The sequence below is a fragment of the Stegostoma tigrinum genome, chromosome 24 (genome assembly GCF_030684315.1).
Source record: "Stegostoma tigrinum isolate sSteTig4 chromosome 24, sSteTig4.hap1, whole genome shotgun sequence".
NCBI lineage: Eukaryota > Metazoa > Chordata > Chondrichthyes > Orectolobiformes > Stegostomatidae > Stegostoma > Stegostoma tigrinum.
The window spans coordinates 44,223,012-44,244,147 of record NC_081377.1 but is presented as its reverse complement, the minus strand read 5'-3'; the positions used below and the strand labels follow the sequence as shown (position 1 = coordinate 44,244,147).

Sequence of the window (21,136 nt, the reverse complement as noted above, 5' to 3'; positions counted from 1 at the left end):
TAGCTAAGGCTGCTCCTTATTTGGCAGCCTAGATACAATGTTATTCTAATAATAGTCCTGACCATGTTGAAATGGTGAACCTGCCTGCTGAAGGTCTCAGAACTATCAACACCAATGGACAACTGACCCCCCCCCCCCCCCACCCCATATACTCTGGCACTTTCTAAACACCAGATGATCGAGGATGTTTATCTCAATGTGAACTTGTTCTGTTTTTGCTGCAGACTTTTCCAATGCCTTTTAGAAAGTGTTAAACAACCCAAACATTGTCTGCTTTTGCTGGAAATATATTACATGTGTTGAACTATTGCCTGGTGGGGAAAATTTCATTTAATTAGTGGGCTCACTTGAGGCTTGTTAATTTTATCCTCTCGTCTACTTCCATCAACATCAATGATTACCTCTCGGCATTCTAAAGAACTGGGTTGTTCTCTCCTGCAGTCTTTCCTCCAATGGCATCTTGGCCTGTTTGATCTGTAAAACAGACAGTCAGCCAAGTTGTAATTAGTTTTGTTGGGCAATGAAGCCTAACTTGTAATTATGGGAGAAAGGGCTTCACTTCAGCTGCTTCTTCTCTCCAATGGAGTAACAATTGTGGAGGAAGTCAGCTCGATTCAGTTCTTGCCCAGTTTTAACTTGAAGGAGGTCACACTCACACCCTGCTATGAAATGATTCCGCTATATTCAGGGTAGGATGATGCTTTCAGAACTGGTTTGTGTTTACTGTCTACACTGTGTAACCTTTCACAACATCACATGAAATGATAAAAGGCCATTGGATAGTTTATATCGCAAGGTAAACTGAGTCACATGAGTGTCATTACATCCGGAACATATTGCAGAAAGAATTAGTACGGCCCTTTTGAGGTGGCTTATTTTTCTAAGTATCGCTAATTGCTTTATTACCATGTCATAAAACCTTATGGGGAACTAAACTTATCAGTGAGGTCTTTCAATTAATATTTCTAAATGGAGTGGAATGAGGACCAATTGTTCCCTTCTTGTCGATGAATTTGGACCCATAAACGAACAAACCCAATGGCAGATGTATTGGAGATATTATACAAGATGACCAGAATGTCATAAGGCTTACGGATAATTGCATCAGTGGGATGTTCTGCTTAGGCCCTGTACTGTTAACTTGAGGACAAGTGATTGGAACACTGGCTGGAAAAAAAATCATTGCTGGACATTGTCTGCCTGGATTTTTTGAATGACCTGGATGCTCATCATGTAATTTTGTTGATTTTCTGATACTACCACTGAAAGAACAGGATAGATTGGGAGCTTTTTAATATTTATTCAGGTGATGTGGACATTGCTGACTGGGCCAGCATTTACTGCCCATTCCTAATTGCCCTGCAGAAGGTGGTAGTGAGCTATGCTCTTGAAGCACTGTAATCTTTGGGGTGTAAGTAGACCCGGGGCTGTTAGCAAGGAAGTTCCAGAACTTTGACCTAATGACTGCAAAGAAATGATGTACCTGCAGGTCAGGACGGTGACTGTCTTGGAGGGGAACTTGCAGGGGGTGGTGTTCCCATGTATCTGCTGCCCTTGTCCTTCAAGATAGTAGTGGTTGTAGGTTTGGAAAGTGCTTTCTAAGGAGCCTTGGCAAATTCCTGCATTGCATCTTGTAAATGGTGCACACTGCTGCTACTGAGTGTTAATGAATATTTGTGGATGTGGTGCCAGTCAGGTGGGCTGCTTTGTCCTGGATGGTGTCAAGCTTCTTGAGTGTTGTTGGAGCTGTGGGCAAGTGGGGAGTATTCCATCTCACTCCTAAATTGTGCCTTGTAGATTGTGGATAGGCTTTGTGGCATCAGGTGAATTATTTGCTGCAGAATTCTTAATCTCTGACCTGTTCTTGTAGTCACAATATTTAAATGGCTAGTCTAGTTCCATTTCTGGCCAATGGTAACTTGATAGTGAAGGCTTCAGCAATGGTCAAGCTATTAAATGACAGTGGTTAGATTTTCTCTCATGGAGATGGCCATTGTCTGGCATCTGTGTAATGTAAATATTACTTACCACTTGTCAGTCTAAACCCAGGTAATGTCCAGGCCTTTCTGCAATTGGACATGAACAGCTTCAGTATGTGGGGAATCACGAATGGTGCTAAACATTGTACATCATTGGTGACCATCTCCACTTCTGACTTGGTCATAGCACCGAAGAGTCAGTCTTGATATTTGTGCTTTGGCCCTTGAGTAGAACTGTGAACACACAACCTTCTGACCCTGGGGTGAAAGCTATTCCCACCAAGCTGAGTTTTAAACAAAAAACACAATTGAAGTCATTTGATGGTGAGGTTCTTGCGTAAAATTAACTTGAGTAAGTCTAAAGCAAAGCATTTATGTCAGGCTAGACTAAATTCTAACCACGTCTCTCACCCCCAGCCCTACTAGGGTGAAGGATACTGCTCATACTTGCTGTGTACCAGTATCTTGATCACGTTTCACTTTAACACCCATGTGGAAACGATGGAGTTTCAGTCCCAGCAGCATCGTTCATTTGGTTACAAAATTATTACAACAGTAACTGACCTTCCAAACTACCTCCAGTGATCACTTTGATTTATTCATTCCCTTAAGGCATCAATGGTGCAGCACTAAATGCTATCTCTTTAATGAATTGCTGTGGTTCTTCTCTCATTTCATGCAGATTGCAGCAGGAATGGCCTATATCGAGAGAATGAATTACATTCACAGAGATTTAAGGGCTGCTAATATTCTTGTAGGAGAAAATCTTGTGTGTAAGATTGCAGATTTTGGGCTGGCAAGACTTATTGAAGACAATGAATACACAGCTCGACAAGGTACAACATTCTATTGCATCCCCAAATGTAGATTGGTTGGGATGTTATAATATTTAATTTATATTTATATTAATTGCAAATAAATTTATTTTAAATATGCATCAACGTTTTAAACTGACCATTTGCCTATCGTGACTCATATCTAACTGCTTTGAGCATTAAGTTGAGTATCTACTTTTGTTCCTGCGGATGTAACATCTCAAGTCCCACTACTCAACGTGTCAGGACCTGTGCATTTCCAGGAGTGTACGGCATGTTCTCCAAATATACATCTGGCAATTAATTCAGGTTTCCAGCTCTATATCCTGATAAGTCCTCACAATACACACTAACCTGGAAAACCAGCACCATCCCAATTGAGACGAGCCACTGCAAAGGGGCCTATGCCTGGTTTAGACAGCGCTGCGGCAATGCCTGCACAACACTGGATAGTAAAATAATGCAGGGACATTTGGTACAATGCAATGTGCCCAAGAATCAATCTTTTCTGATTCTGATTTCTGCCCAGAAATTCATATCAAGCAAAAGAAATGGTTAGAACACATGAAATAAATCATGCAAAGTAATTAATAGAGAAATAGTGCCTCAAAGCCATCAAAACATACTGCAGCTCCATAGCTCCAGCTGCCTCTTGTCATTAGCTTCGTGTATTAGCCGAGGATCCCTATTAAATGGTTAAGATTCATTTGAATGTAGACAAAGAATACATTTGAATTCACAAAATGTGCTGAAAAGCTACCAAAGTTAACATGGCTTTATGTATTTCTTAACACAGAAACACAGTTTCAGTCTTCAACAGTTTGTTTTGAATCTCTTTTCCTACCCCATTATGAAGCTCACTGGTGAATTATTAACTTAATTACTTCTTTAATGTCCGTTCAGCAAAGATGATTACCTTTAAGCAATTCATTTATTTGGCATACTGCATCTGCACTGTTTAATGGAACTTAACAGAGAAGTAGTGAAATAGGATCAGGGCCACTCAGCCCATTCAGTCCTGCTGTGCCATTTTTAGATGGTTGCTGATCATCTTGTCAACACCATTTTCCTGCACTTCCTCCAAATGACTGTTTTCATTAGTCTCTAGAAATCTATCGGCTCTGTCTTGAACGTGCTCACCAATTGACCTTCTATATTCTTCTGTTGGAAAGATTACAAAGGTTCACTACCCTCTGAGTGAAGAAATTCCTCCTCATGTCAGCCATAAATGGTTTGTTTTGAGGCTGGTGTGCGCTGGTTCTATTGGCAACAGCCCTGGGTAAACATGTTTTTGACATCCACTCAGTCAAATGTTGTTGCGGTAGCTATAAATAGGTCATATCCTGTTTTGCAATGCTCCACCTCTGTACAGATTAACTCCCATGATTTAAGCATTTAAGAACAATGGACACAATTTAATGACCTTCACCCATGGAGGCAGTGAGGCAGCCAATCAGGTGTGAGAGGGTGGGTGGGGAGCCCTTGTGTCCTCTGCTCCTCTGCCCCGTTGAGGTCGGTGGTGAGAAGGCCCACGAATGGCCTATTGCTTCCAATTGGTGACCCAACTCCTGGTTGGCAGGATTCCTACAGTGGGTTCTTATTCCTGGGGAATATCTATTGCTGCCCAGTTCGGCAGCAAGTTTGTCCAAACAGGGGCAACGTGAGGGATTTCCATTGGCTGTCCAGCCAAAGGTGAGAGCCCTTGGAATTTCCCCCATTAAATATTTTCCAAAGTCTAGAAGGAGCATGTTTCAAGCAGGCAGTAGTTATTTTAGGAACAAATCAACATAGTTGTTGGTAGGTAGTAGGCCGTTCTGATTGGTTTGTGGACTAGTGACCAATTATCAACAAGCTACTAGTTGCAGGCTGAATCTCCATTCCTACCCAAAGCCCCATCTGCAGCTCATCTATAACCAGATATGCCCCACCGAAACAGACCTTTCACTCCAACTCATCCATGACAATTAGGTATCCTAAATAAATCCATTTGGCAGAATTTGGCCCATATGCCTCTAAATGCTTCCTCTTCATATACCCATCCAGATGCCTTTTAAGAAGTGCTGTAATCCTTCAAACAATCCCTGTTGTTTCAAAAAAAAGGTCCTCTTCCCAATCCAATTCACAATCAAAGATGCAGAATAATGAAAAGAAGTGGTCAGTCCATCTCCCAAACCATCCCCCCGCCAACTCTGTGTCATGAACTTTGCCCTTGTCCATAATATGCTGGAGTATCAATCAGATTAGCCTCCAAAGCACCTGATATTCACTGGATGGAACTTGTTGAAGCTAGAAGATTAAAGTTCTCCATTGCATGTGAGATTAATGCATTTTTATAGTAGCTGATAAACCTCTCCACTAAACTTCACCATGAATGGTCTTTGTATGCTGGATTTCACATTTCCTCAACAACCACTGATATTATCCCCTCAGTATAGACTGTTTGTAACACCATCTTTCACAAGTCAGGGTATACCCTCAGATTTGACAAAGGTAGACAGTTTGTAGAATCCATACAGCATGGAATCAGGCCATTTGGCCCAACAAGTCCTCACAGTCTTCCAAAGAATATCCCAGCCAACCCCCTACCCTTTCCCCATAACCTTTCATTTCCCATAGCTAATGCACCTAACCTCCACATCCTTGACGCTATGGGCAATTTAGCATGGACAATCCACCTAATTTGCAGATCTTTGGACTGTGGGAGGAAACAGGAGCCCCCGGTAGAAAACCCTGCAGACTCGGGGAGAACAAGCAAACTCCATACACAGTCGCCTGAGGATGGAATTGAGCCCAGGTCCCTGGTGCTGTGAGGCAGCAGTGCTAACCGCTGAGCCACTGTTCTGTTTACTTCTGAAACCATTACAAAAAACTTCATGCATTTGATATGTCAAAAAAAAATTAATCTTGGCTGCAGAATGTGACAAAATTTGAACTGAATTGAATGATTTGATTCTTTTCCTTAGACACATTTTGTGGGCAAACTGATTGCACACAACCAAGTGATATGGGATTACCTCTAATCAGAATTGAAATGGTTCCTCTTCCTACAAAAGAACTGATTTTTAAACCCCTGTGTGTCGCCAGCAGAATTAAAGTACCCAATCGCATGATTTCCTTCGGTTTTCCTCTGCGTGATCTCTCTACTGTGGACCAAAGTCCTTCCCTTCTTTAAAAACCGAAAGAATCACAGATGCTATAAATCAGGAACAAAAACAGAAGTTGCCGGAAAAAACTCAACAGATCTGGTAGCATCTGTGAAGGAAAAAATCAGTGTAAACATTTTGGGTCCAGTGACCTTTCCTCAGAACTGATGGTAGCTGGGAAATTGTTGGTTTATTTGTGGAAAATAGGGAGGGGGAATGGGGTAGGGAGTAAACAATAGGATAGAGCCCGAAGAGAGAGATGAGCGGTTGGATAGACAAAGTAATTGATAACGATCTGCATTAGATATCCAACTGCTCTTGTCTCTTTTCGGGCTCTATCCTATTGTTTACTCCCTACCCCATCCCCCCTCCCTATTTTCTGCACATAAACCGATGTCTTCCCAGCTTCATCAGTTCTGAGGAAGGGTCACTGGACCCAAAAAGTTAACTCTGATCTTTTCTTCACAGATGCTGCCAGACCTGATGAGCTTCTAGCCCCTACTGTTTTTGTTCCTCCCCTTCTTTCTCAGTCAGTTCTAGTAATTTTTGGTTCAGAAATAATTCAAAAGCAAAGTGAGAAGCAAGAATACAATCTTTCTGTTCAATACAGGAGCCAAGTTCCCAATAAAGTGGACAGCACCTGAAGCTGCTCTTTATGGAAAGTTTACAATCAAGTCAGATGTGTGGTCGTTTGGGATTCTATTGATAGAGCTGGTTACCAAAGGAAGAGTTCCATATCCAGGTAAGATCACAAGTCTAGAACTATAACCATCTGGAGCTGGGTGGGTCTAAAGATTGCACTCTACAATGTTACATTCAAGTGTATTTTGCAGCAAATTCCTCTGCTTTCTTTGCTTGTGAAGTAATAGTCTTTGCACAGTGACATCTCGCAAGCTGTTTTTTCCAAACTATAGTGTTCAAACTCCTTGAAGGAGGAATGGGACAGCCAGTCTAATGACTGGAGTGCAGTCTCTTCTGCCTTCTGAGGACCTAAAGGAGACAGGTTAAATAACTAAACCAAAACCAGAAAACACTGAGCAGGTCAGGCTGCATTTGTGGAGAGAAACAGTGTTAATATTTCCTGTGGTGATGCCTCTTCATCAAGAAGTGTGTGTGACACATTAGATATATATATGTGTGTACAAATTATTGATGGGTCACAAGGCACGTTGAGAAAGTGATTTAAAAAGGTGCTCATCATGATCTTTGATTCTTCAAATAGAGGCACAGAGCACAAAAGCAAAAGGGTTCTGATCAAACTTTGTAAAACACTGTTTCATCCTTCAACTGGAGACATTTGTCTAGTTCTTGGCATCGGACTTTCAGCAAGATGTGAAGAATTTCAAGAGTTTACAGGAAAGATTCCTCAGAATGGCTCCAGAATTTAGGGGTCGTGGTTACGTGAATTGATTGGAGAAGTTGGTGTTTGCAAGGAAGAGCTTTCATACTATGCTCTGCCAAAGTTAGAAGATGCACAACTTAGAAGCTTTGAATTATCCAGTCTTTGTCTCACAACATCAAAATGGCACAGTTGAGATCAGGAACTCAATATTTACGAATAAGTAAAGCAACCTCATGTTTCCCTCTATTCCCATGGTGCTTATTCGATTTTTATTAACCCATCGTTCATACTGAGGCCCAAATATCAAGCTAAGAATTAAAAAATGAAATAAACCATTCAGGTCATTATTTACAAAGAGATACCTGACCCTATTTCTAATCTTTCCTTTTGGGAATGCGCACACCATGCACTGTGTTAAGAGAGACCTTTACTTCTCCCTGTTCAATAGAGAAACCAACAGATAATGTATTTTGAAAGAAAAACAGGCACTTATGTAGCGCTGAAATAACAAGGTGTAGAGCTGAATGAACACAGAAGACCAAGCAGCATCATTGGGGCAGGAAGGCTGACGTTTCGGGCCTAGACCCTTCATCACAAAGGGTCTAGTGCTTTTCACAAAATGGCCTAAAGCACTTCACAACCAATGAAGTACTTTCGAGGTGCTGTAATTGTTGTAACGGATATCACAGAATCCCTACAGTATGGAAGTAGGCCATTGCATGCAACAAATCCACACCGCCCCTCCAAACAGCATCCCACCCAGACCCACTCCCCTAGAACCCACCTAATCTACACATCCCTAGACACTGTGGGCAATTTAGCACGGCCAATCCACCCTAGCCTGCAAATCTTTGGACTGTGGGAGGAAACCGGAGCACCCAGAGGAAGCCCAAACAGACACAGGGAAGAATGAGCAAACTCCACACAGACAGTCACCCGAGGGTGGATTCGAACCTGGATCCCTGGCGCTGTGAGGCAGCAGTGCTAACCAGTGAGCCACCAGGCCACCCGTAGAAAATGCAGCAAGCCCCGCCCCGGCAATGTGATAGTGATAGTGACCAGTGATCTGTTTTTGTGAAGTTGGTTGAGAGATCAATATTGTCCTTGGCACTTCAGAATGGCCCCGCATCTTGTTTGAAATAGTGTCTTGGGATCTTTTGAATCAACCTGAGAGGATAAACAGGGCCTTGGTTAATGTCTCAAGCAAAAACTCAGCACTTACAGCAACACAGATCTCCCTGACTATTAATCTGAATACCAGCTGAATTTTTGTGCTTAAGTCCCGGGAGTGGGGCTTGTACCCAAACCTTCCGAGTGACGCAAAAATGCTACCAACTGAGCCACGGTCCACATGATAGAGAGGAACATAAGAACATAAGAACAGGAGAAGCCCATTCAGTCCCTCGAACCTGTTCCACTATTCATCACGACCTGTGGCCTAACTCCATTACCTGCCTTTGGCCCATATTCCATAAAACCCTTACTTAACAACAATTTATCTAACTCAGATTTAAAATTTGCCATTTGCGGAAGAGAGTTCCAATCTTCTGCCACACTTTCTGTGTAGAAGTATTCCCTAACATCTCTCCTGAACGGTCTGGCCCTCGTTCTTGAACTGAGCCCCCTACATCTAGAGTCACCAAACAGTGGAAATAGCCTATTTTTATCTACCTTGTCTTTTCCTGTTAATATTTTGAAGATTTCAATCAGACCATGCCTAAATTCGAGAGAAAACAGGTCTATTATATAATCTGTCCCATAATCTAACAGCTAAAGATTAGGTATCACTCTTGTAAACCTACATTGTACTCCCTCCAAGGCCAATATATCCTTCCTAAAGTGCAGTGCCCACATTTGCTGACAGTTCAGGATATTGTATAACTGCAGCATAACTTTTGTATCCTTACACTCCAGTGCTCAGACTATAAAGGCCAGCATCCATTAGCTTTCTTTGAGAATGAGCTATAAGGGAGCAGATGTTAACCTGAACGTCTCGTTGTGTCTGTTAGGAATGAACAATCGTGAGGTATTGGAGCAGGTGGAGCGAGGATATCGAATGCCGTGTCCGAATGCCTGTCCAGGTTCTCTTCATGACCTGATGATCCAATGCTGGAAGAAAGACCCAGAAGAAAGGCCAACCTTTGAATACTTACAGTCCTTCCTCGAGGACTACTTCACAGCAACAGAACCCCAGTACCAGCCTGGGGAAAACCTGTAGATCCCCCTGGCAACTGGAACACTCCTTAACCAATGACAAACTATATTTCTGATCAACCGTGTTCCAAGTTTGCTGAACCTGGAGCCTGTGCTGTAATGTATTCACAGCCTAAACCCTGAAGGAACACATCGAGTGTGACAGCAACCGTTACACACTTCCAATTAACAGAACACCCAAATAGTTTTGGGGTTAACGATCTCTGCTTTCTTTTCCACAATTAATTTTTCTTTCATTTTTTTTAAAGGCAGAATGATTCCAGAGTGGGGGTGAGTGTGCAGGGAGTTGTGGCAGAGATGTACTGATGTTGTTCAGCGGTGTTGAGCTCCAGATACTGGATTTTCCATCGACTTGATAAGATCTGTCAGCAGAACCCAGGGCACAGCCATTGCTTGTGGTTTCCAGCCAGTGATTCAGCGTGTTGCTGTCAAACACACTGTGTAGGAAGGCGACTGATCTGCTATGCTTACTTAACAATGTTGCATTGGACCATGCTAATTCTTTTCCTTCTTAATTAATATTTCACTGAGCTATTGTGTTTGATTTACCATATTTCCAGAAATATTTTACTCTGAGATTTGTACAATTTTATAGGCCCAACATCCAAGGACCCGCATTTTAAAAAGATAAATTTTCTACACTGGTATAAGGCCAGCAAAGATGGTCAAGTTTAGTCACTGAATAACGTTTACTTACACTTTAAATACAATCTGTTTAGTACAGTGTTGACATAAGAGTAATGAAGAAGAAGCACAATTGATTAATTTACATGCCATGGTATAGGAGAATGTGACACTATGAAGTTTGACTCTCTGGGTATTTGTTAACAGGGCAATAAATTTTTTGGATGAATATCTGAAAAGATAATGATGTACTGGGCTGGCCTAAATGTTGGGGTGCTGTCATTTGGAGGATCTGCTCCTAGAAGAGAAACTGTGTCACATCAATATCAAACATGACAGTGATCCCTCTATATTGGTGACCTCAAAACTCCTGCTTTCAGCCATCAAGCATCTTGACTGAAAAGTGTGGTGTGAGCATTACTGCTGTCACTGTGCTCGCAGCTTCTGATGAGCTGGACGCAGTCAATCAGCCCCTGAGCAAAATCCTCAAACACATCGAGGCAACACAGGTACTGTGCGACTACCATTGCCTTCAGAGGAAGGCTTACATTACAGAAAATATAAGGCCAAGCCATCAGCAGGGCTGGCCATCTTCAATCTAACCAGAGATGATAGGTCTGTGACCATTTGGAGGACTGAAATGTGTTCCCCAATTTTTCTGATGAAAATCAGCTTTATTTGGAATAACCAAGAAGCTTCAGGTTCAGAATCTAATCTAATCTAATCAAATTTCAGCAAGTGTTTGGAGCAAAAATGAACTGGGTTTAATTTTTTTAACAGAAGGTTCAACTGTGCTTTATTTAAATGTTTTCCACCTTTCTAACATGATCAGGATTGTTAATCTGATTGTTATTTTGTCATTGTTTCTGGTGCAAATTACTGAAGCTTACGTTTTTGCTCGGTCTAAAATCTGCATTATTTCTTAACATGTCATAGAATAGAGACACTTTAAGTGGAATTTCTTTCCAAAAAAAGCTTTGTACAGCTTTAGCTGCGCATAATGTAAATTTGTTACTCTGGCGTTTTCACAAGTGACTCAATTGCAACAAAATACAATTGAATTAAAATTACTTTTACAGGCAACCTCAGTAACCAGGCTCTGATAAAATCTGGACATTTCAATTCTTTTACCTTTGTCTTCCTGTGCTGACAGTTTCGACTCTTAATAAAATACTCTTGCAGAAGCCCCCCGCCAACACTCTTGTAGCATTCCTGCTGACCCCAATCTTTGCCTGGGAAGGGACTAACCTTCAGTGTCTCTACAGCTAGTCTGCAACCAACAGTGAAAGGCCTATCTAATTTTCATGTTTGGATCTCATATCATTCCATCCGTGATTTGCTCACCCCGAATAAGAAGAAAGCTGCTGATCAGAGAAGTCCCAAAATCTGAAATCTCCATCCCTATCAATCAGTATGTTAAGGGAAGGCAGAAGCAATACTGTGAGAGACCTGCATTAGAGAGCCCAGAAAGCAATAATGCTCCCTTTATGATTCCACAATAAATCATTTCAAAACATTTAACTTACCCCTTCTCCAGCAATGTTCTTAGTTTCTAAAGGCCAAGCTGGGCAGTGAAAGTGCCAATGCACAAGGCGTGTATGGCAAATGGAGCCACATTGATTCTGTGGGAGACTAATTTACGTGGAATGATGAGGCATCTGATTGCTTTCAGCAGGAAACTGGGCCTCTCTTCACTAAGACACAGAAAATGCAGAGTCCTGAATGTTGACCAGTTTTCATCACATGATGACCCCGTATCCATAAAGTGTCAAAGCTGAAAGGTAGGATGAGAGTGACTGTGAACTGTTCACTGGGGAGGCTAATATCTAAAGCCCCTAATGACCTTATAGAGGTTTATAAAATCATGAGGAGCATGGATATGATGAATAGCCAAGGTCTTTTCCCCAGGGTAGTGGAGTCCAAAACTACAGAGCATAGGTTTAAAGTGAGGGAGAAAGATTTAAAGGGGACCTAGGGGGCATTTTTTCCACTTAGAGGGTGGTATGTGTATAGAACTAGCTGCTAGAGGAAGGGGTGGAGGCTGGTACAATTACAACATTTAAAAGACATCTGGATAGGTATATGAATAGGAAGGGTTTAGAGGGTAATGGGCCAAATGCTGGCAATTGGTACTAGATTAATTTAGGATATCTGGTCAGCATGGATGCGTTGGGCCGAAGGGTCTGTTTCTATGCTGTACATCTCTATGACACTATGACTCTAAAGGCTGTAGAAAGTCCATATTGATATGAGACATGTGAATGTCAAAGCCTCTGGAATTGTTATCATTTTGTGATGAGTCACTTGTAACCCATACTCAGCTTTCTGTTCAATGAACTACCGACTAATTAGAAACTTTCTGCTTCTGATGAGCAGACTTCTTGTGTCCACTACAGGTATTCCATTGTATCATGTTTGATGCTCGACAGTCTCACCCAGTCAATTTCATTATATAAAAATGGCTTGGAGTTTGTTAAGAACATTTCAAGAGAATATACTGATGCAGAGCCCCAGTTCAATAATATATCCTCAATGCAAGTCCACAGCTCTAAATATGGTCAACAATTCTCTGAAAAAAAACCCTAATTTTAGAAATTATCATTGTACATGAGTAGTTATTGTGTCATCATTATTGAGCGAAATATAGAAAGTACCGGTAGGTTTAGGCCATGCGCCCTTTAAGCCTTCTTTTGCCATTCAACGTGACCTTGTCCGATCATCCAATTCAGTTCCCTGTTCCAGCATTCTCCTCTTTATTCTTTTATCCCCTTAGGCCTAAGAGCTATATCTAACTCCTTCTTGAAAACATTCTACGTTTTGACTTCAACCACTTTCTGTGGCAGAGAATTCCATAGGTTCACCGCTGTCTGGGTGAAGAAATTTCTCCTCATCTCCGTCCTAATTGGCCGACCTTGTATCCTTAGACTGTGACCCCTAGTTCTGGACTCCCCAGTCATCATTAGGAACACCCTTGCTGTGTTTTCCCTGTCTAGTCCTGTTAAAATTTTACAGGTTTCTATGAGAGCCCCCTCATTCTTCCAAACTTCAGTGAGTGTTCTCCTATCTGAACCAGTGTCTCTTCATATGTCAGTCCTGTCATCCCAGGAATCAGTTTGGAAATCCTTTGTTGTGCTCCTTCCCCAGATAAGGAAACCAAAACTGCACACAATACTCTAGGTGCAGTCTCATTACACCCCTGAACAATTGCATCAAGACATTGCAGTTCCTGCATACCAATCCTCTCCCTATGAAGGCTAACATCCTGGTTATCTTCTTCACTGCCTGCTGCACCTGCAATAAGTCATTGTTTCTCTATTTGGAAACAGTCAGAAATTGTCCATGCATTTTACACTGTCTCTGGTCTCCCCTTCCATAAACTAATTATGTGGATCTATTCATAAAAGCTGAGAGATAGCATTTGCCCCATTCATGTCAATGAACAAAAGTAAGATGCAGCAGTTAGGTGTCATATCTATGTAAGATTGTCCTAATTTAGTAGGAATTTAATATGAAGCATGCTACCTCAGAGAGTAATTGAAATCTTGCATTGATGCAGGTAAGAAGAATAGCAAGAGAAAGACATGAGAGTGAAAGGAATAGCAGAATATGTTGATTGTACGGGATTAATTTGTGTATGAGGAGAATAAAGACCGGCATGGATGAGATGGGCATAGTGTTCTGTTCTGCAAAATCTATGTAATGTCCATGTAACTGACAAGGAGAAAAAACAGGCTCCACGTTCTGGTACCACTCTAATTTTCATCAAACTAAATTGGCTATTTGAACATTTATTAATTGCTTAAACAAACAAAAAAGAAACAGAAATTGGTGGAGAAACTCAGCAGGAAATGGCAGCACCCTTGAAGAGAGAAAACATCATTAATGTTTTGAGTCCAGTGATCCTTCTTCAGAACTGATAGCAGCTAGGAAAAAGGTAATATTTATGCTGATGATGGAGAGGGGAAGAGGAAACTGGAGATGGGAAGAAGTGAGTGGATCGGAAGACAGGAAGCTCGGACAGAGAGAAAAAAGAGTGGATAAACAAAGGGATTGTTGGTATTAAGCCAGGGAAGAAAAGCAACTCATTAAGTCACAATGAGGGCAATGAGTGGGTGAAAATGGTTTGGCTGTGTTGAAAGCAAATTCATGATTTGACAGGACCTGGAGTGTGGGTAAAAGACACGGAGGGAGATGTTCATGATTTGAAATAGTTACACTCAATATTGAATCTGGAAGGCTGCATGTTCCCCAAGTGGAAAATAAGATGCTGCTCTTCCAGCTTGCTGAGCTTTGCTGGAGTACTACAGCAAGCATGAGCCAGAGATGTTGGCCAGGCCACACAGCAGTGTGTTAAAGTGGCAGGCAACTGGAAGTTCAGGGTCTTTTTAACAGACAGAACCTTGCCTACTTTGTAGTCTACTGACTTACTAAAGTCACTGCACCTGAAGCATTTATCGCCACAGTCAATATGATTAAGTCAATTTTGTGATTAAAATGTTGCTTACATCCTTGATTAAGCTAAATCAAGTAAAACAATTATCAATAGTTGGAAAGATAATTAACTGAGAAGTGAATCTTTGCATTTCCTCACTCATTAAATATCTCAGATGAAACAAGTATCATTATGAAGATGTGATTAACTAAACTGATAGATTATCAGTGTTTTAAAAAATTGACCAAACAGAAAGCGCTGAGAAAACTCAGCAGGTCTGGTAGCATCTGTAAAATGAGAAACAGATTTTCTCTGGTCGGCACAACATCGAGGGCCGAAGGGCCTGTACTGTGCTGTAATAGAACATAGAACATAGAACAGTACAGCACAGAATAGGCCCTTCGGCCCATGATGTTGCGCCGACCATTGATCCTCATGTTTGCACCCTCAAATTTCTGTGACCATATGCATGTCCAGCAGTTTCTTAAATGACCCCAATGACCTTGCTTCCACAACTGCTGCTGGCAACACATTCCATGCTCTCCCAACTCTAATGTTCTAAAAAAAGAGTTAACATTTCAAGTCCACCATGACACCTCTTTAAACCTAAAATGTTAACTGTTTTATTCTACAGGTGCAGTTATTCCAAATCTGCAGTATTTTGCTGTTATTTTCATATTAGGTACTTTAGGAGATTTTCAATTTTCAATTTTATTCCTCAGGATTTCTCTTATTCTTTCATAGAATAAGAATCTCTGCAGCCTTTGGTGTGTAGGTATACCTGGCTGTGCTGTTAGAAAGTGAATTCCAGCAATTTGAACCCACAACAGCGAAAGAATGGTGATATATTTCCAAATCAGGATGGTGAGTGACAGGGAGGGGAACTTGCATGTCGTGGTATCCCCATGTATCTTGCTGCCCTTGTCCTCCGAGATGGAAGTGGTCATGGGTTTTGAAAGGTGCTGTCTAATGAGCCTTGCTGAGTTGCTACAACACTTGGCGTAGATGTTATACACTGTGACTACTGTGTGTCAGTGGTAAAGGGAGTTGTATGTTGAAGGTGATGGATCGGAGTGAATCAAACAGGGTGCTTTATCCTGAATGGTGTCAAGGTTCCTGAGTATTGTTGGAGCTGCCCCTCCAGACAAGTCCCATCACACTGCTGATTTGTGCCTTGCACACAGTGGACAGGCTTTGAGGAGTCAGGATTTTGATTCTGACAGTGACAATTAAGTTGCTGCTTAATGTCTCCATAGGAACCCAGATTCCTTTCCTTGGTTTTCTCAGATCATTCAGCAGCTGCTGTGTAGCATATTTTCTTCTTCTCTTGTTTTTTCTGTTTTTTTTTTAAGTTTGCTTTTTTAAAAACTTACTTTCTGGAGAGAGAGTTTGGTCGTGGAGGCGATGGCATTAGGGTGCGGAGTGTGGCAGCAGCTGGACTGGCCCGCAACGGGACTTTGGCACTCGGTGATGAGAAGGCTGGTGAGCTGGGCAGAACCTAAGCGTCCAACAACATTGCAGCATCGTCGAGGCCCAGAGCAGTTGTCAGTGAGGCAGTTGGCAATGCCAGGCAGGGGTCTGACAGTCAGCGGCGAGACAGCAGCGTGGAGGAGATCGGGCCCTTGTGGGGAAAGCCCGTTGTGGAAAGACTGTAATACTAAACTTTTAACTTTCTTCTCTTCCTGAGGAAGGGTCACCAGACCCGAAACATTAACTCTGTTTTTCCCTTCGCAGATGCTGTCAGACCTGCTGGGCTTTTCCAGCAACTTTGTTTTTGTTTGTTGTTTAACTTTCTTTCTTTATTTTACTTTGTACTAAAAAAGAACTGTTATGTTGAATGTATTAATTTATTCCTTTATTTTTCTACTTCGTACCTAAGGTGGGGCCAAGAAGTGACGTTGTATACTTTTCCCTGTACTCAAGTATACGTGACAATAAAACTTAATTCTAAGTTTAGTATGTATCCATTTAAAAACATTATTTGATATCATTAAATGCTTAAATTATTTTCTTCAAACTTGTATAAAATGATGGAAAGCCAGGAACAGATGTGAAAAGTAACTGAAAATTATAATAATGTGGACCAGAAGCTATCAGCCTCCTCATTTCCAACGTTTCTGTCTTTATTAACTTGACATCGGCATTTTACGAATTCATTGATTAACTTTTGGAGTGTTTCATAATGCCATCTGTATCTAGAATGAACATGCTATGACGGTGAATAAATATACTTACTTTCAAGAGGCTTAGCTATTAGTGACAGTTTGACTGACCCATGTGGGACCCTAATTAAACAAAGTCTATCCTTAGAAAACGTTTTCGCCCTGTTTTCAATTGCACCCAAATTCTCGCTCCATCTTTTTCTGTAACCTCCTCCAGCCCACAGTCCTTGTGATATCAATGCTCCTTTACTTCAGATCCCATGACAATCCCTGATTTTAGTCACTCCCCGGAGGTCCAGCTGTCTGGGAATGAAAGACATTCTCTCTATAATTATCTCTGCCTCACAACCTTTTGAGATGTTACTTCAAACTTAATCCTTTGACTCCGTTTATTGGCATTGCCCTTCAGGAATACATTGTCAAATTTTGTTTAGTCACTGCTACTATGAAGCACTTTGCAATGTTTTACTACATTAAAGGCACTATGTGAAGGCAAACTTTTATTGTTGGTGTTAGTTCAAACTTCCCTTTATGCCAGAAATTTACAGGCTCAAATCCATTGTGACTTGAGCTCAATATCTTTTACACACTCTTGTCAAAAGATTCTGCCATAATGTGTGGTCCATGTAGACTTGGCCATGTTTCTGAAGAATGATGGTTTCTTCTGGTAACTGGGAATTAACAGTGAAAGGCAAGTCATTAAATTCAGGAAGACTTAAAAAGAAAATGCTACCATCAGTCAATCCCTGAATGATTTTAATCCCCTGTTTCTGTAAACCAGAAAACAGAATTGACTTTGCAGTGTAAATATTTATGATGCAAAATTAAGCGATCATACAATTATCATATTGAAGCACAAATAAATAACGTTACAATTTTTAGTAACTTTTTTTCCATCCTCTATAAAGAGTTCCCACACCACTTTAACTGTCACACAGCTTTTGAAATGTGGCCCTTTTCTTACACAGTGTGATGACATGAATGGCACCCTAAATGGGAGGTTATCAATGTCACAATGACTACCACACACTGGTGATGAGAGCAGTGACTGTTTTTGAAAGCAGTTCTGTGTGATTTGATTCAATGATTCGTTCAGTAGCTGAAGGTTTGCCATTTCTCTTGAGATATGTGTTTACTGTGGACTTAATTGCTGTTCATTTTCATGTCTCAACTGCAAAACATGACGACACTGCAGAAGATTAGAAGCAACACCTTGGTTTTTAAACTGAGTAAACTCGTTAATATATCGCTAGTTTATTTGTAAAGCCACATGTAACACTACAACAGTGAATCCTTCCCTCATCTTTCTTCCAAAGCCACAATTAAATGCCAAGTATTAAATTACTGCTGGTCACCTCAATCTATCTTAGGGATATCATCCTGTGCTTTGAATCTCTATTTGGTTTATTTTGAGGGCCTAGCTTTTTCAATGTTTTGAGATGAAACGTTTTGCGCCTGACTGGCTATTTCTGACATAAGACATGGTTGTCCTGGAATTGTTCATTGTAACTGCTGTGATGCTCTTTATATGTGGTATATTCAGGACAATTTCCCAGGGATGAGGAGCTAGCTATTATGTGCGCTCTTGTGTGTATATTTGGGTGGACAGGCATGTAACATTGGGAGGGTCCCTAGCCCACTAACTTCCCATCTACTCCTAACCCCACCCCCATAATATTGACGTGGATGGGTGCTAATGTCAGCAGCCTAGCCTGCCCATTATATCAGCAGAGTGCTGAAATTTCAGTTGATGCCAATATACTCATTTCCAAGCTAAAACGTGTTTGGCGGGCAGACGAATGGGGTTGTCCATTTTTACAGAGGTTTTTAAACAGCTAGATGGAGGGAGCTGCAGTCATGGGTTGATGTTGAGCTTCATGAGCACTATGGGAACTGCATTCATTCAGACAAATGGAGGTGGGTGGGGGGTTACTCCATCACACTCCTCGTGTCCTTTGCAGGTAGAAGATCAGCTCTGGGGAGTCAGGATTTTTAAAAATCCATTCATGGCATGAGGGCCTCACTGGCCAGGCAGCATTTATTGCCCATCACTAATTGCCCAGACGGGCGGTTAAGAGTCAACCACATTGCTGTGGGTCTGGAATCGAATGTAGGCCAGACCAGGTAAGGATGGCAGTTTCCTTCCCTGAAGGACATTAGTGAACCACATGGATTTTTCCTGACAATCCAGAATGGATTCGTGGTCATCGTTAGACCATTAATTCCAGATTGTAGTTGAGTTCAATTTCTACCGTCTGCCATGGTAAGATTTGAACCTGGGTCCCCAGAACATTATCTGGGTTTCTGGATTAACAGCCCAGTGATAATACCACAAGACCATCGCCTCCACCTTTGTGAGTTACCTAGCCTCTGACCTAATCTTGTTGCCACGGTATTTAAATTGCTGCTTCAGTTCAGTTTGATTGGCCGGCAGTATTCTAAGATGACACCCCATTGCCAGGTGGTTTTTAAAAAATTCATTCAGGGTATGTGGGTGTCATCAACTCACCAGCATTTATTGCCCGTCCCTAGTTGCCCTTGAGAAGGTGATGCTGAGCTGCAGCCTGTGAGCTGTAAATTGATCCATAATGCCCTAAAGGAGGGTATTCCAAGATTTTGATGCAGGAACAGCGCAGAAACGGTAATATATTTCCAAGCCAGGATGGTGAGTGGCTTGGAGGAGAACTCGTAAGGGCTAGTGTTCCCATGTATCTGCTGCCCTTGGACTTCAGGATTGCAGTTGTTGAGGGTTTGGAAGGTACTGCCTAAGATCTTTGGTGAATTTTGCAATGCATCCTGCATCCTGTAGACACTTGCACCCAGATGTTACGAAGGAGGGCTGAGTAGTGTGGACGGGTTTATTTTGATGTTTTTTCCATTGCCAAGGTCAATGCCAAATGATCTGCCTGGTCTCATTTCTTTAAGGTTTTGGGATGATTAATACAAGTGATTGGCTTGCTAAGCCATTTCAGACGGAAGTTGGGAGTCAACTACGTTGCTGAGGGCCCACAGACCAGACCAGATAAGAATGGCAGATTGAGGGGGAAATCTCTTCTTAAAGCAATTAAGGCACCTCTGTGATCCCAACTGATCATATTTTGATTTTTGACACTAACAGGATTTTTTTCACTTTAAAAGCAAGCACAGATATAGATTTGGCTTTAAAAATAAAACAGATTTTCTTATGTAAAAAGATGAAGGCAGGTTATTATAACAAAAGTTTAAAGTTTTACATGGTAAAATATAGTTCCATTAATCCCAACAGCACTCCTCTATAGTACTCACACCAGAAAGAACTGCCTTCTCTATCTCTTATGTAGGGCTTAATTGAATTGTGTTTTCAATTCCCCATCCTGAAAATCCAACAGGCTAATCTGGAGTCTTCATTCAACTCAGCTTAGATTTTCTCTGCTTCAAATAACCGCCTCAGCATTTTGACCAAATACTTCTGGTCTGGAATTTTTAAGCTAAACTCCTTAAACATAAACTATTTCTTAACAGTTCTAAACTTTTGCCCTTCTTATAGACCAGATGTCCTACACATCAACTTTCAACTAAGATATATAGAAAACCGACCAAACGAAGGTTTTGATGTTCCCCTAAACCAAAACAAAACAAGATCAGGATCCTTCTGTGTGAAATCTAATGCAAAACTGTTCTTGTAAAACTTGCCCAAGGAAAATTAAACCACATTACTCATCAGGAAATCTCTCATATCCCTTTAAAGTCACCATGGCTACATAAAAAAGATGATCATTAAATCTCTTCCCGCATACAGAAAACTCACATGCCTCAAGTTCAAAATCTAATATGTAAAATAAATGAAATTATGACATAAATCACACACCTTGCATCACACAACTCAGAACAGTGAATGTCTATGGAGCAAGCCACCAGAGCAGAGATGGTCTCACCCCTGATAATTTCTCCAGGGTGAAATGGATACAACACTTCACTCAGAAGCTTAGCAAATAGCAGAGCAGTTTCATGGGCTGAACTACACCTGTTCCGTAATCTTTCATTATTATGTTCATGTACGTTAGGTGCCAATTGAAGAGATGTGAGACGTGAGGAGCAAACTTTTTACACAGGGAATAGTAAGAGTCTGGAACATGTTGCCAGGGGGTGGGGGTGAAGGCAGATCCAACAGGTGCATTTAAGGGACTTTTAGATAAGCATATGACTAAGCAAGGAATGGAGGGATATGGACCAAGGGCAAGCAGAAAGGATTAGTTTGACTTGGTGTCATGGTCAGCACAACATTGTGTGCTGAAGGGCCCACGTCTGTGCTGGGCTGTTCTATGTTTTATAATTTAAAAGCTTCTTCACCTTTCGGATTAAAAAAAACAAAGTTTTGAAGCTTATTTAAAATGCAGTGGTGGTTTATCCCTAAATAAAATACATCCCTTGCATCAATAGGGACAT

The 21,136-nt window shown here is 41.3% G+C and overlaps 1 protein-coding gene across 8 annotated transcripts in view; it reads left to right on the top strand.

The window, feature by feature from the left end:
- The window catches only part of LOC125464943 (proto-oncogene tyrosine-protein kinase Yrk-like), a 310,765-nt gene extending 294,262 nt beyond the window's left edge, over positions 1–16,503 (top strand). For all 8 annotated transcript variants that reach the window (XM_048557895.2, XM_048557894.2, XM_048557893.2 and 5 more), the window contains 3 exons: positions 2,662–2,815; positions 6,548–6,679; positions 9,289–16,503. In XM_048557895.2, coding sequence (XP_048413852.1) covers positions 2,662–2,815; positions 6,548–6,679; positions 9,289–9,497 — 495 coding nt within the window. In that variant the 3' untranslated portion in view covers positions 9,498–16,503. The remainder of the gene's footprint in view (positions 1–2,661; positions 2,816–6,547; positions 6,680–9,288) is intronic.
- Positions 16,504–21,136: the final 4,633 nt, after the last annotated feature.